This window comes from Haliotis cracherodii, unplaced genomic scaffold (genome assembly GCF_022045235.1).
Source record: "Haliotis cracherodii isolate W230 unplaced genomic scaffold, xgHalCrac1.p SCAF_6, whole genome shotgun sequence".
NCBI lineage: Eukaryota > Metazoa > Mollusca > Gastropoda > Lepetellida > Haliotidae > Haliotis > Haliotis cracherodii.
This window is the reverse complement of record NW_027266319.1, coordinates 12,603,847-12,617,325: the sequence shown is the minus strand read 5'-3', so window position 1 is coordinate 12,617,325 and position 13,479 is coordinate 12,603,847. Positions and strand designations below refer to the sequence as shown.

At 42.3% G+C, this 13,479-nt stretch overlaps 1 protein-coding gene across 1 annotated transcript; it reads right to left on the bottom strand.

Moving 5' to 3' along the window:
* Positions 1 to 844: 844 nt before the first annotated feature.
* LOC139446254 (uncharacterized) lies at positions 845 to 3,830 on the bottom strand. The gene has a single exon (XM_071227606.1). It carries the CDS (start codon positions 3,828 to 3,830, stop codon positions 1,065 to 1,067), a length of 2,766 nt encoding a protein of 921 aa, XP_071083707.1. The 3' UTR covers positions 845 to 1,064.
* Between the last annotated feature and the right edge of the window lie 9,649 nt (positions 3,831 to 13,479).

Below are 13,479 nucleotides of genomic sequence, written 5' to 3'. Positions count from 1 at the left end.
GGTGGCCCAGTCGTCTAAGGCGTGGCGATTCGCTGTGCAGAGTTGCGTCCCTTAGGCACGCCAGAAAACTACAATTGTGGGTTCGAATCCCGGTTCGCCCCAATTATGTTTATAGGTTTGTCAGCTCCATACCCGTGCTCGTGGGTTTCACCGAAGTGGTAAACGTCTTAGACCTGCATCACTTCGGGCTTTCCTCCCACATTAAGCTGGCACGCCGTGATATAACTGGAATACTGTTAAAAGCGGCGTTAAACCCAACTCACTCATTCACTCACTCATCAACAAGAAAGGTAACTCTAAATCACACGTCCTGTCACTCTGATCACTACAGCACTCGACATTTTACGAGAGTTTCAATGTCTGACAACAAACTACAAATAAACTACAACAATCTCTACTGCCATAAAAAAATTATATATATATATATATATATATATATATATATATATATATATATATATATCTCACTATATTGACATGAACAAAGACCTTAGCAAAACTGCATGCATACAGACTAGGCAACGCTGATACATATAAGCATCGCCAAATAATTTTAACTCAAAATATCAGCCAATTATGACACAAGTAATAAACTACAGGGCAAAAGAAAGAATAGACTTGAAAATTGTATTTGACCAAAAAATTACTAATGTACTAAAATGTTACTGAGCTGAAAACAGTCACTGAAACACTGCAAACGTAAGGTCCAAACCACATCTATGATACCCGTATCAAATACATCACCATCGAATAACCATTTCTTGTCTGTTTCATTTTTAACACGGGTGTGTGGTATCATTCGCCTGGCAGTTTATGAATAAACCTGATTCATTAAGTTGAATGTTAAAGGAAGTATACAAGTCAATATGAAAATTGAAAAAAGTTATTATTCATGAAATGTTGTGTTGCAAACAAATGAAGTATGGACTGAATTTCCTATGTATGTCAGTGCGCATATGGGATTCGAACCCACGAGCATAGAAACCGATCAAACCAAGTGATACAACACTGCTGCATCAGAGTCAATGAGACAAACCAGTAGCTGTTATAATATCCACTGAAGACTACACAATATTTGTGTCCGTTTGTGAAACCATCGGCGTTTGACTGTTGACATTTTCGATCGCTTTACAAAATGAGCTGTCCTTGTTTACACTGCCAATAAGTACCTCAACTTGCTTAGGATGTTCAATTTGAACTAAAATATCAACATGTCTATAAGGGAGTGATGTAGTGTCCTTATTGTCTCCATTGCTATCTTGACTCGCCTGTTCTTCAACAAGCAAACATCCCTCCTCTTTGATATTTACTTGACCATTTGACTCGGAAGCTGATGCAAAAAGGCTTTTGTCAGCAATATGCCATTTTTGTGTATATCTTTCAATGGTGTGGTTGAATTCCGCCACAAACTGGACACTTTCTGTATCAATGGTAAATGAACCTGATCCTTTCATGAAGAAGTTCTGGAAAACAAAGGGAACAAATCCACCAGCAAGAGTTGCCAACATTTGGTTGGTTGTGGAAAACTGTGTTCCAAAAGCAAGCACAACAACCAGCACAAAAAATAAGAACACCATGATCTTCATGAAGTCATAAAAAGCATATAGAGTATTCTGCCATAACTTCCCTGGGCAGCCAAAATAGTTCATATTAACTGTTTCAAAGAAGAACTTTTGTGGTGTAAAAGGTTGATCTAAGCTGTTGAGGAACACCAGCAGGCCTTTTGTTTTCCAATTTATGCGTCCATCCTTCACTTCAGCCTTGATCCCTGAAGTGTTCTCAGCAGCATTATGCACGTTCTGGATACGAAATACTGTGTTTCCTTGGATGTCAGAATCTTGTCTGGCCGTCCTCTTCATTTCATCCTGTTTCCTACTGAGCAACTGGCCTCTGATGATCTTGTGGTACTCTAGATACTTTGAATGAACTCCGCCAAACGATGTTTTAGCGTACATCCCGATAAGGAATATGACAGTGATGTACTGAAGAGCTGCATCAGAATTGACAATGATGCCTATCAGAGTGTAAGCTGCCACTTCTACAAAGAATGATATGCACTCCATTAACAGAAAGGTGAGGGACCAGAAGGATGACAGACACATAAGGATGATGCCAATATGAATACAGACTATCTTCTTTGGAAAATATTCCTTTCTCTGAAACATAACCGAGTCCTTTAAATCAAGTTTCATCTTCATAAAGTCAAACACTTTCTTTGCACAGTTAACGACTACATCAGGACATACAAACACGAAGAGACGAATACTGAGATTGAGAGCTGGAAATGTGTAAACTGCCAGGATGGGGGCCATGACAGGCAGGAGGATGATCCAGTATAGAGGAACCAGGAGAAAACCAAATATTCCAAATCGTTCAAAAGGGACAAGTGCAAGAGCAACTGCCATTCCATAAATATTTGAAGAAGACTGCTCACGCATGTCTTGAAGGCATTTTCGAAGGACGAACTTGAATCGATTTTTCATTGTTTTTCTGAGGAATCCATATGTTAAGTAATCAATGGAGGCAATGATGTACATGACTACAAACATCCCATGCACGGGAGTGAAATAGTGTGTCAAGCTGCCATGAAACTGCAAACCAGTTTTCAGACGTTCAGCAGCTTTGTGTTTTTCTTCTATCATAACTGCTTCATATGTGTAATAGACAACCAATCGAATAACCCACGGGATGACCAGGAGGCATAGAAGAATCATTTTTGCAAAATATTTCAAACATCTGAACCAAGTTAACACATTAGTGCCGCTTGCAATTATGTTACATATTCCTGCATCACAACAGGGTTTCAGGGAAGCGAGTGATCTTATTTTGCAGCGAAATATATTGTCATATATCATTTTCATGATAGACACTGGGACATAATTCTCAGCCAAAAGCTTCCTTGATTCCACAGAAAAGTGAATACGATCGAGTTCATATATTCTGTCAACTTGCATTTGGTCGAGTGAATTCTTTAGTTTTTCTAGTCGTTTAAGTTTCTGAAGTCGGATTCGAGGGATGTCATTAGGATAATTTTCACCAGTACTCTTCACAATCGTTATCCTCTCGTTGCTCCTCGGAATAAAGTAAGTATAATCTGTGGCTATGAACCTTCTTCTGTAAAGAGGTTCAGGAATGAATGATGGACTATACAGAACAACTAGTATCTTTAAAACTAGGATGCAAGTCAAAAGAACATTGACCCACAAATCGTAATGAATATCTTCACAAATTTCAAAACCATCGGGATCCATATGACAACAGTGATAAGCGAAGTTAGCCCTATTGTCCACTGGGACTATTCTCATGTTGCATATGTATTCAGTCTTGAGACTTCCACTCTTCTCACTTGAGCCAGGTAACTGAAAGTCCTTTAGCAGTATCTGCCTTGTTCTGTTCACTCGCTGCTCGGATGTCAGACCATTCATACAACCATATGGCTTCTCGTCAAGTTTCACATCCATCTCCACAACGCCTATTCCGAGCAGAGACAACGACAACATTTCAAAGTTGTCGTCCAACATCAACAACCGTAGCCCTTCACTGCTGGGGGATCTTACCCACAGATTAGGGCGAAATAAATCACCTCCTTTTGCAGTTAAAACATCGTCGTGGTAATCTTTGAATTTCACATTAAACTTGATCACTTTGACACCATTTTCAAATACCTCGATAAGTTCATCCTGAATATTGGAATCCGCAAGGAAGAAATCACATTTCCCATCGTGAAAGGTTTTTGGTCTTAAGAATCTTCTGCTGCTCCCATCGACAGTCGGTTCAGCAGCAGTTGTGAAAAACAAAACTGACAAAACAATCTGACGAAACACCGCCATCTTGCTTACTTGCTTGCACGCTTTCAGTGACTCATCTCGTGGTGATAACAAGAGTGTTGGCAATGCAATGCGAAACAGCAATGTCCTTTTGCTATCAGCGCCAGGCCTGTGCATACAGCTTGGTCAAAAATAGCCTCTCTAACGGTAAAAGATCTTATCTTGCAAACATGTGTACTGAATGAGATATCGACTTGGGCAAACACTAGTGAACTTTCTACTCAATACCCTTACGTCAGTTCTTATCACAATTTAAACACGATGAGGTTAGGCGAAACAGGGTTTAACGCAGCGTCCAAATGTGTGTGTGTGGCTGATTGTACTAGTGCGGACTGATGACGATTTATAGTGCTAGCCCACTTAGATACCATGCCACAGTTTAACATGAATACCCCACTCAGACACAGTATACTGACTCCGAGCCGACCAGTCCTTGTTTTAGCCCCAAAATGCCGAGCGCCAGACAGGGTAACAAGAGGTACCATCTTTTAACGCCTTCCGCTCTATGGGTGAACGCTCGATCACTAGACCAGGGAGAAGGTCACAATTTAATCAAAACTGCATAGTATGGACAGTTGCATCTTTAAAGGTTCCTGAGAAAAACTCGGCAAAACTCGTCACATAAATTCGTAGTGTCAAGAATGTATTTCTGATGAAATTATATTTATATTTACAAACATATTATTCTAAAAATTAAGTGAATATGTACACTATGTTTTTTGTGTAGATGTTATAAGAACACATCAGAATAAGAGCAGTGGTCACTGATGAGTTAAATGTATTTATTTGTATTTTCGTGCTTGTTTCGTGGTGGGTATGTATCTATACGTGTGATAATGAGGAAAGACTGCAATGTGAAAGATCATTGTAGCACATGCTGACCCTTTGTAATGTGACTCTTCCTGCATGATCCTCATAGCAAATGGAGGTCCCCCTCCTACCTTTCATCACCGGATCCTTCTGCCACCGTAACAGAATACTAAACAGGCCTGCAACATCGTCTCAGGTTTGTTTGTTGTTTGATACCACTCAGCATTATTCCAGATCTGTAAGTATAGCCTGTAAAAATCCAGCTTGGACTAAGCAAATCAGTGATCATATCAAATATCCAATGATGTTGGGGTAATATCAACCTATTAACAAAGCCTGGGCCCCCCATTCCTTCAGTTGCCTCCATTCAGTCACCTCGTACAACCATTGCAGGGGACCTCACCGGGAAATGGATTGGTACTCGTCTATGACAAGTATGGAACAACCATACAACATGTAACAACTATACAACCAGTAACAACCACACAACTTGTAATAACCATAAACCTGTAACAACTATACAATCTGTAACAATCGACTGCAGGTGGCATCATTTTTAATCTTTATACAATTTAAAACCGTATGAGGGAAATAACTGAAAATACACTGTACCTGCCCCTGTCTTCAAACATAAAAACATGATTAGTTTAACTAGACTGTGCTCTAAAGCACGTATGGGCGGTGGGCCAGCCTAGAGGTTAAAACGTTCGCTCGTCACGCTGAAGACCCGGGTTCGATTCTAGACATGGGTACAATGTGTAAAGCCCATTTCGCCGTGGTATTGCTGGAATATTGCTAAAAGCGGCGTAAAACCATACTCATTCACTCACTCTAAAGCACGTAAATCTATGTTTAAATGAAGTAGTTTCTCGTATATGCACTTTGTACCGTTAATGTTGATTTAAGGTCATGCCCGGATGTCTTGCACAAACAAGAGATTGGTAGAGAAAGCATTAGAAAGACATGCATGTCAACTTGATGTGGAAATGTACTTTGTCGATTGTGTAAACAGGCTCCGGCTTTATTTCCTCTACTGGACTCCTACTCCATATTTATGACTTCAAATCTATCAACATGCCAGTTCACCTGTCGGAAACCCATTTGTAGTAAGGGAGCGATGACTGGCGTGGCGTGGCGTGGCGTGGCGTTGCGTGGCTTGGTGTGGCGTAGCATGGCGTGAATGGTGTGGTGTGGCGTGGCGTGGCGTGGCGTAGCGTGAATGGGGTGGTGTGGTTTGGTGTGGTGTGGTGTGGTGTGGTGTGGCGTGTTGTGTATGACATCAAGTTATTTGTCTCATTTTATTTGAATGGTAAGTTACTCTATATTGGGTTCAATATATCCTGGAGATATACCCGATTATGTAGAACAACAAGTAATCAGCAATATTCATATGAATGTTGAATAAGATGGAAAAGGAAAATAAGTGACCATAAATGTTTATTTTAAAGTGACCCTGGCCTTTCACAACATTAGAGTAAATCATAGTCAACACACAACACGCATGCGCGTCTACAAATACTAAGTCAATGGAGTTCAAGTAAAGAAGGTTTTACTCTAGTCCAAGTTACACCAACATCAGTTGTCATGGATTGATCGCTATGACAACATTTTAATCTAATTCTATGGATCTTGACTACGGTGGCATATTGCAAATCGTCCTTTGGCGAAAGTGAATGTTCTGTAAGTAGCAGTGAGCATGATCGACTCCAGCAAGGCATGCTGGCACTCTACCCAAGATCTGGGTTACAATTTGTCATCAGCAACACTTACTTGTCGCAAGAGGCGACTAGCGGAATTGGGAGGTCAGATACTCCAACTTCGTACATCTTCCCGAGGCAAGAGAGTTAACTGACTTTAAAAGTCCAGTTTCCACCCTTGCCGAACTAGGCTGGAATTACTGGGCTCGATCGTAGCGCCACCAGTGGCTATTACCAGTTATGTCCCCTCTCCTATGGACCAATGAGATTCCACCTCTCGTACCACTTGCGTTTGCTTCACACAAAACGGTGGCGCCCAGTCAGGACGATCTGATCGATAATCAAGATCTATATTGTGATAAAACGGGTCTTACATCGCGAAATGCATCAATTCACGTGAGCACCTTGATTAAAAACATGAAAAGGTTTGGAAAATATCTGCTGACAACGAGTTGGCGGTGCACATGCTTTACAAATCCTGCAATCGACCGAAATCTGCATTACAGTTTACGAACCGGATTTCGATTTTCGTTGCGCGATTTTGATTGGACTATGCATAGACTCGTTAGTCCAGCCAAAATGTAACTCCATAATACCAGCCTAGTTCGGCAAGGGTGGAAACTGGGCTTTTATAATCAGATAACTCACTTGCCTCGGGAAGTTGACTGCGTAGAACCATGTTGATTATGGCAATCACTGCTGTGTCCGTTCCCGATTTGATATATTACAGACCGCCGTCATATAGCAGGAATATTGTTGAGTGCGGTATTAAACAACCAGTAAACAAACAAGCTGACACACAATCGTATCCTCATCAGTCAGCTTGTACGACACGCTACTTTGAATCATGATGCCCTTTGAGGCGGCGGGGGGGGGGGGGGGGGGGGGGGGGGGAGGGAATGTCCATGATTAAATCTTTATAATCTTTACTATCACGAAGTTCCGAGTTTACCGTACTAATAACCATAGGCCCAGTTGGCTCAATGGACGATGTATGAGTGTGCTCACTGTCTTTTATATTTATGGTACTGCCATTTTCTCCATATCTCTGTTGCTAACCTTGCCCACGATATGTACTGTCCAAGGACTTTGACGACGTCTCTGCTTCCGTTATGGCAGGAATAAGGTCAACAACGGACCATGTCTGTGTGTAATTGTTAATAATGTTGTTAAATTCTGCCACAATTTTTATTTTGTCTGTGTCTTCCTTAACTAAAATATAAGCTAGAACCCTTTAAGAAGAATTTATTGAAAACAAGTGGCAGAAATACCTCCGGCCAAACATGTGGTTGGTTGTGGAAAGCGGGTTTCCAAATGCAAGCACCACAATCACAACAAAGAGTAAACACACCATGATTTTCAAAAGGTTGAAGAAGCCAATACAATTTTCTTCTAAAACTCTCTGGACAACCAAAATGATCCATACTGATTGTCTCAAAGGAAATCTGCATTAATATATCAGTAAATGTCTGATCGAATGGACACCAGAAGCCCTTTAGTTTGACATTGTAGACGTGACTCCTTTACTTCAGCTCCAACTCATAGGGTGTCTGCAGTACTGGAACTTAATCAAAACCAACCCACTCATAGTCTGACCGTTAAGGAAGAAAATATGGCCTAATAATGTTAATATCGTTACCTTCCAGTAGCAGAGCCTAGTGGTTAAAGCGTTCGCTCGTCACGCCGAAGACCCGGGTTCGATTCCCGACATGGGTACAATGTGTGAAGCCCATTTCTGGTGACCCCCGCCGTGATATTGCTGGAATATTGCTAAAAGCGGCGTAAAACCATATTCACTCACTCACTCACTCCAGTAGCAGACCCCCCCACTCCCACACACACACACACACACACACCACACCCTTTTTTTCTTCTTCAGTTACTGCCTAGATAGATAACTAAGCGGTTTCACAAAGGGACTGCCAGCAAAGCAATGACTCGTGCATAGGGCTTCAAGAAGTATATATCTTTTTCATTTTGCAACGGAATAAATTCTCGTAAATAATTTTCACAAGGTCATAATTCTCTGAGAAAAGCTTCCTCGATTTCACACGCAGATGATTGCTATCGAGATTTACCTCATATATTTTGTCATCCTGTTTTTCAACAATGAATTCCTTAAGAGTGTTCACCTCCTTCATCTCTTTGACACGGATAAGAAGGGTTTTACGTTTGTGGGAATTAAGTTCCATTGATTTCACAAGTTTAATCTTCCTAACATTTTCAGGACAATTGTGTGTATATGTCACGTCTTTGTACTTCTCCATGTAGGACGATCCAGGGAGAAATGCCCGGCTGTACAGAACGACCATGACCTTGAGGACTACGATGCATATCAGACGTCGTTAATCCATAAATGTCGATCAATATCTTCACAGACCTTGCCATCGGGATCAGTATGACAACGGTGAAGCAAAAAGTTAGCCATATGGTCGACTGGGACCATTCTCATGTTACATACTCGTTCTTCTTTATCAAGACCTTTTCTCTTCTCACCAGGGTAACGTGAAGTCATTAAGTACTCTGTATCTTGTCATGTTCACTCGTTGCCCGGGTGTTAGACGGTTCATACACCCATGTGGTTTCTCTTCGAGCTCAACGTCCATCGTCTCAGCTCCTATTCCAAGCAACGACAACGACATCACTTCAAAGTTGTCATCCAACACCAACAACCGCTGGCGTTCATTGCTGGTGGATCTTATCCATAGATTCACCCAATTTTGCTGTAAGAACACCATCACAGTAATATGTGAATTTTGCATTAAACTTCACAATTTTTAACACTTTTTCCCCCATTCCCAACAAGCTTATCACGAGTGTTGGATTCAGTTGCGATAACCTCACATACTCCATCATGTAATACCCTCTTTTGGCCACCCGTGAAGATCCGGGGTAGAAGAGGTCTTCAGCAACGCATTCTTGCCGTAAAAGGCGACTATGCTTGCCGTAAGAGGCGAGTAACGGGATCGGGTGGTCAGGTTCGCTGACTTGGTTGATGCATTGTCATTGGTTGATGTCATTGATCCCAATTGCGTGGATCGAGCTCATGATGTCAATCACTGGATTGTTTACAGACCGCCGTCATATAGCTGGAATATTGCTGAGTGCGGTGTAAAACAACAACCCGAACCAAAACCCCCTTTAGGTCTGAGGTGGAGGTCACGACCCTTGAATGTTAGCTTAACTGGTGTTTTTGCTGCTGTCGTCGCCGCAAAGTGTGTGAGTGAGTGAGTTTTATGCCGCTTTTAACAGTATTCCAGTTATATCGCGGCGTGTCAGCTTAATGTGGGAGGAACGCCCGAAGTGATGCAGGTCTCAGATCTTTACCACTTCGGTGAAACCCACGAGCACGGGTATGGTGCTGACAAACCTAGAAACATATTCGGGGCGAACCGGGATTCGAACCCACAATCATAGGTTTCTGGCGTGCCCAAGGGACGCTACTCTGCACAGCGACGTCGCCGCAAAGAATGCCCTGAACATTAACATTGAATGTATCTATATCCAGAAGGCAGCCAGTTATTCGCCTTCTTTCACCACGTGACGTTGAAAAGTATTAAGTATATCATATAGTTATGAACGGCCATTGGGACACTCAAACACAATAGAGTAATCCTTATAACTCATTGGTTTGTAGATCTCTTTATGAATAGGGCGGTTTGCAGATCTCTTTATGAATAGGGCGTCGGTTAATCGAAATAGATTACCCATTTGGTTTCAGTGAGTGAGTTCGATTTTACGCCGCTTTTAGCAATGTTCCAACAGAAATGTTCTCCACACATCGAAGTAATTCTAGTTTAATGTGAAGATATAGAACAATCATTCGTGACCAACTCGTGTTATTCCGGGACAAGCCGAATAGCGACTCGTGCCCCTCTCGTGGCCATTTTGCGACCGGGCTCCGTCTCAGCGCAAACGGGCAAACCACGAATGATACGAGCTATACGAGCCTCCATGTTAAATCATGTGACAAATTCCCGCCGAATTACCAAAGCCACCTCGTATCAAAGTCGTACCAAACTCGTACAGCTCGTATCGAGATTGTTGTGCTCGTATGCAACTCTTAATAGACTCCCATTGGACTCCTATTACACTCCTAAGGGGCTCGTAACACACTCGTAGCGTACTCGTGTGATACTCGTGACGTATATATTAGGGCTGGGACGAGTCCCAATTTACTACCCGGGTACCCGACCCGCTATCACCCGACCCTACCCGGGTACCCACTGTAGGTCTCAGGGGGTGGCTCAAAATGTCAGATTTGGAACACTGTTTGCATAGCCCTGGCAAAACGTATTTAGATACATGTATTGAACAATCTGGTCACACATACACTGAAGTTGAATCAAATTGTATCTTCATTCAACCATATGAAAAATCAGAAGGAATGGGTGCATGGTCAGAAAGTAATGCGAACAGAAGTGACTTGTAGTGTAACCATAGAGTTCAAGATAATTTTTGTCATTAAACAACATTTCACGTGACTAACGCGGGTCCGGTTAGTCCTCTGGGTACCCAGGTCCTACTCAGTACCCACCCGACCCGGGTACCCGAGTTACCCGTCCCAGCCCTAGTATATATGTAGTCTCTTCCAGAGTCCTGGCCGAGTTGGTAAATACCAACGCCAACAATAGCCGAGGAACTAGGTCAATTGTCAAAGCCATAATCCACACCGAGCCTTCACGTTTTAGTTTCACAACGTTGAAGCAGGCAACCCGTGTCATATGTGTCTTGTCATTTGAATCATAAATCATTTGGCTTACATTACCTAACCCCATCAATGTGTCTCCCGTACCTCATGTCAGTTGTATAGAATAATTATTATTGTGAAAAGATAGTTTAAGTTTATGTGTTTCTTGGTGTTTTTTTGTGTGAAATCCATATGTAACAGAAATCAATTTTTAGGATAAAATTGTCTTTATTTTATCAATCAGCTTTTGGCCTTATTATGTTACTTGTGACTGAGATTTTAGTGTTTTCAAAATATATTTTTTTGTATTTGTTAACTACAGTTAACCTAAAGAGATTTCCCTCCGAGAATTGCTGATGTGGTGTTAAGCAATATTTAATCACTCACTCAATTGTTGTTGACACTCAGCTCCGCACTCAACAACATTCACGCTGTATGACGACTGTCTGTATGTGTTGGCGAGAGTTCCGTCATTGGCAGCAACGAAGTATCATCGAAAATGTCTGGGTGAGAGAGTGAGTATGTTTTTTTACACCGCTTTTAGCAATATTCTAGCAATATCATGGCAGGGGACACTAGAAATGGACTTCACACATTGTACCTAACTATAAGACAGGTCTGTTGTCGTGTTAGGAGTAGGTCAGTTGGGATTTTTTCCTTTTAACAATGTTTACGCAACATCACGACGGAGAACATCAGAACTGGGCTTCACATATTACACGGGGAATCGAAAACGGGCCTTCGTTGTGAGGTACACACTTTAACCACTAGTCGCCATTGTCACGTTATTAATGGTGTGTTGTGTGCTGTATCCGATACTTCAGGGTAAATGCCATATGTTAGAGTGAGTGAGTCAGTGAGTATGGTTTTACGCCGCTTTTAGCAATATTTCGGGGACACCAGAAATGGGCTTCACACATTGTACCGATGTCGGGAATCGAACCCGGGTCTTCGGCGTGACGAGCGAACGCTTTAACCACAAGGCTACCCGACCGCCCTCTATATGTTAGACCACACACTAGGCTGGAGCAAACTATATTTATCCAGTGTGGACAGGTGGAAGTGCATTACAGTGACTTGACTCGACTCGTGTAATCGATAAGACGCTGATAAGATTATTTACTTCTACTTGTATAACAAGCCTGTCAAGGTCGGCATATCACACTGCACAAGCAGTCATTACCGAACTGAATACTCTCATATGCAACGAGCTGAGGTAAAATGGCCTCAAAATTACCTTGTACATCCTTTTTTCCACGCCGTAGGACGTGTGCATGGTTAGAAACTATGTCGACGTCAAGTTGAGCTTTTCTGTGTATCTGAAGTACTGTCCAAATCGAGTGAACACAAATTATTCATTGGAGATTTTTACGTCTGGTTCAAGATTATTGCACTTGCAGCGACCTGTGTGTGTCTGCTTGTACTAGTTTGGACGAATGTCGGTTTTATAGTGCTCGCCCATTGAGATATCACTGTGCAGGCGTGGGGGCAAGTGTTCGTCGGTTGGGGGTGGGGGTGGGTGGTGGGGTGGGGTGGGGGGGTGGGGGGGGGGGTGTATTTACCTTTATTTTGTACTTCGAATCCGGTTGTTTAATGCTTGGAAAGAATCATAAAGTGTCACCCAGATTTACGAGGATAATATACAGCCCCTATAGTATTATTAAACTATCGGCCTTTATTCTGGGCTACGGATCGATCAGAGAGCGAAGCAGAATAAGATCGAGCAATGTTAAGCTACCTGCAAGTCACTGTAGGGCCCACTTGCACAAAGCGATCTTAGCGCTAGGATGATCTTAACTCCCATACTTTAACATAGGCTCACGGTAGTCTTAGCGCTAAGATCGTTTTGTGGAAGTGGGCCCAGGTGTTATTGACCAAGCACTCATAAAAGACTGACAATTGCTGACAAAAAATGATTGGGCGACCTTGATTATATCATTGAGTAGGTGAGTGAGTTGGGTTTTACACTGTTTTGAACAGTATTCCAGTTATCACAGGGCGTCAGTTTAATATGGGAGGAAAACCCGAAGTGATGTCTCAGACGTTTACCACCTTGGTGAAACCAACGAGCACGGGTATGGTGCTGACAAACCTAGAAACGTAATCGGGGCGAACTGGGATTCGAACCCACAATCATAGGTTTCTAGCGTGCCCAGAGACTGCAGCGCCTCAGACGACTGGGCCACCCGTGCCCCCTGATTATATCAAGTTCAAGTTGATGGTAGAGCCATCAATACGTCCACATTTCTTCACTCAGTTGTCTTCACTGTAAGCCTGAACAGCGCGCAATTGTACAGTTTGATTGACTGACTGTTTGCTCCTTGACGCTTCACTCACTCAGCTATATGACGATAGTATGTACAGACCCGAGTCTGGTCCAGACAACCAGTGAGTGATATCATGAGCATCGATCCACATGATTAGGATACGATGACATGCCAACAAACAAGTCAGC

Excerpts from the sequence above, each read along its gene's own strand:
- LOC139446254 (XM_071227606.1), bottom strand. The coding sequence starts at position 3,830 with ATGGCGGTGTTTCGTCAGATTGTTTTGTCAGTTTTGTTTTTCACAACT.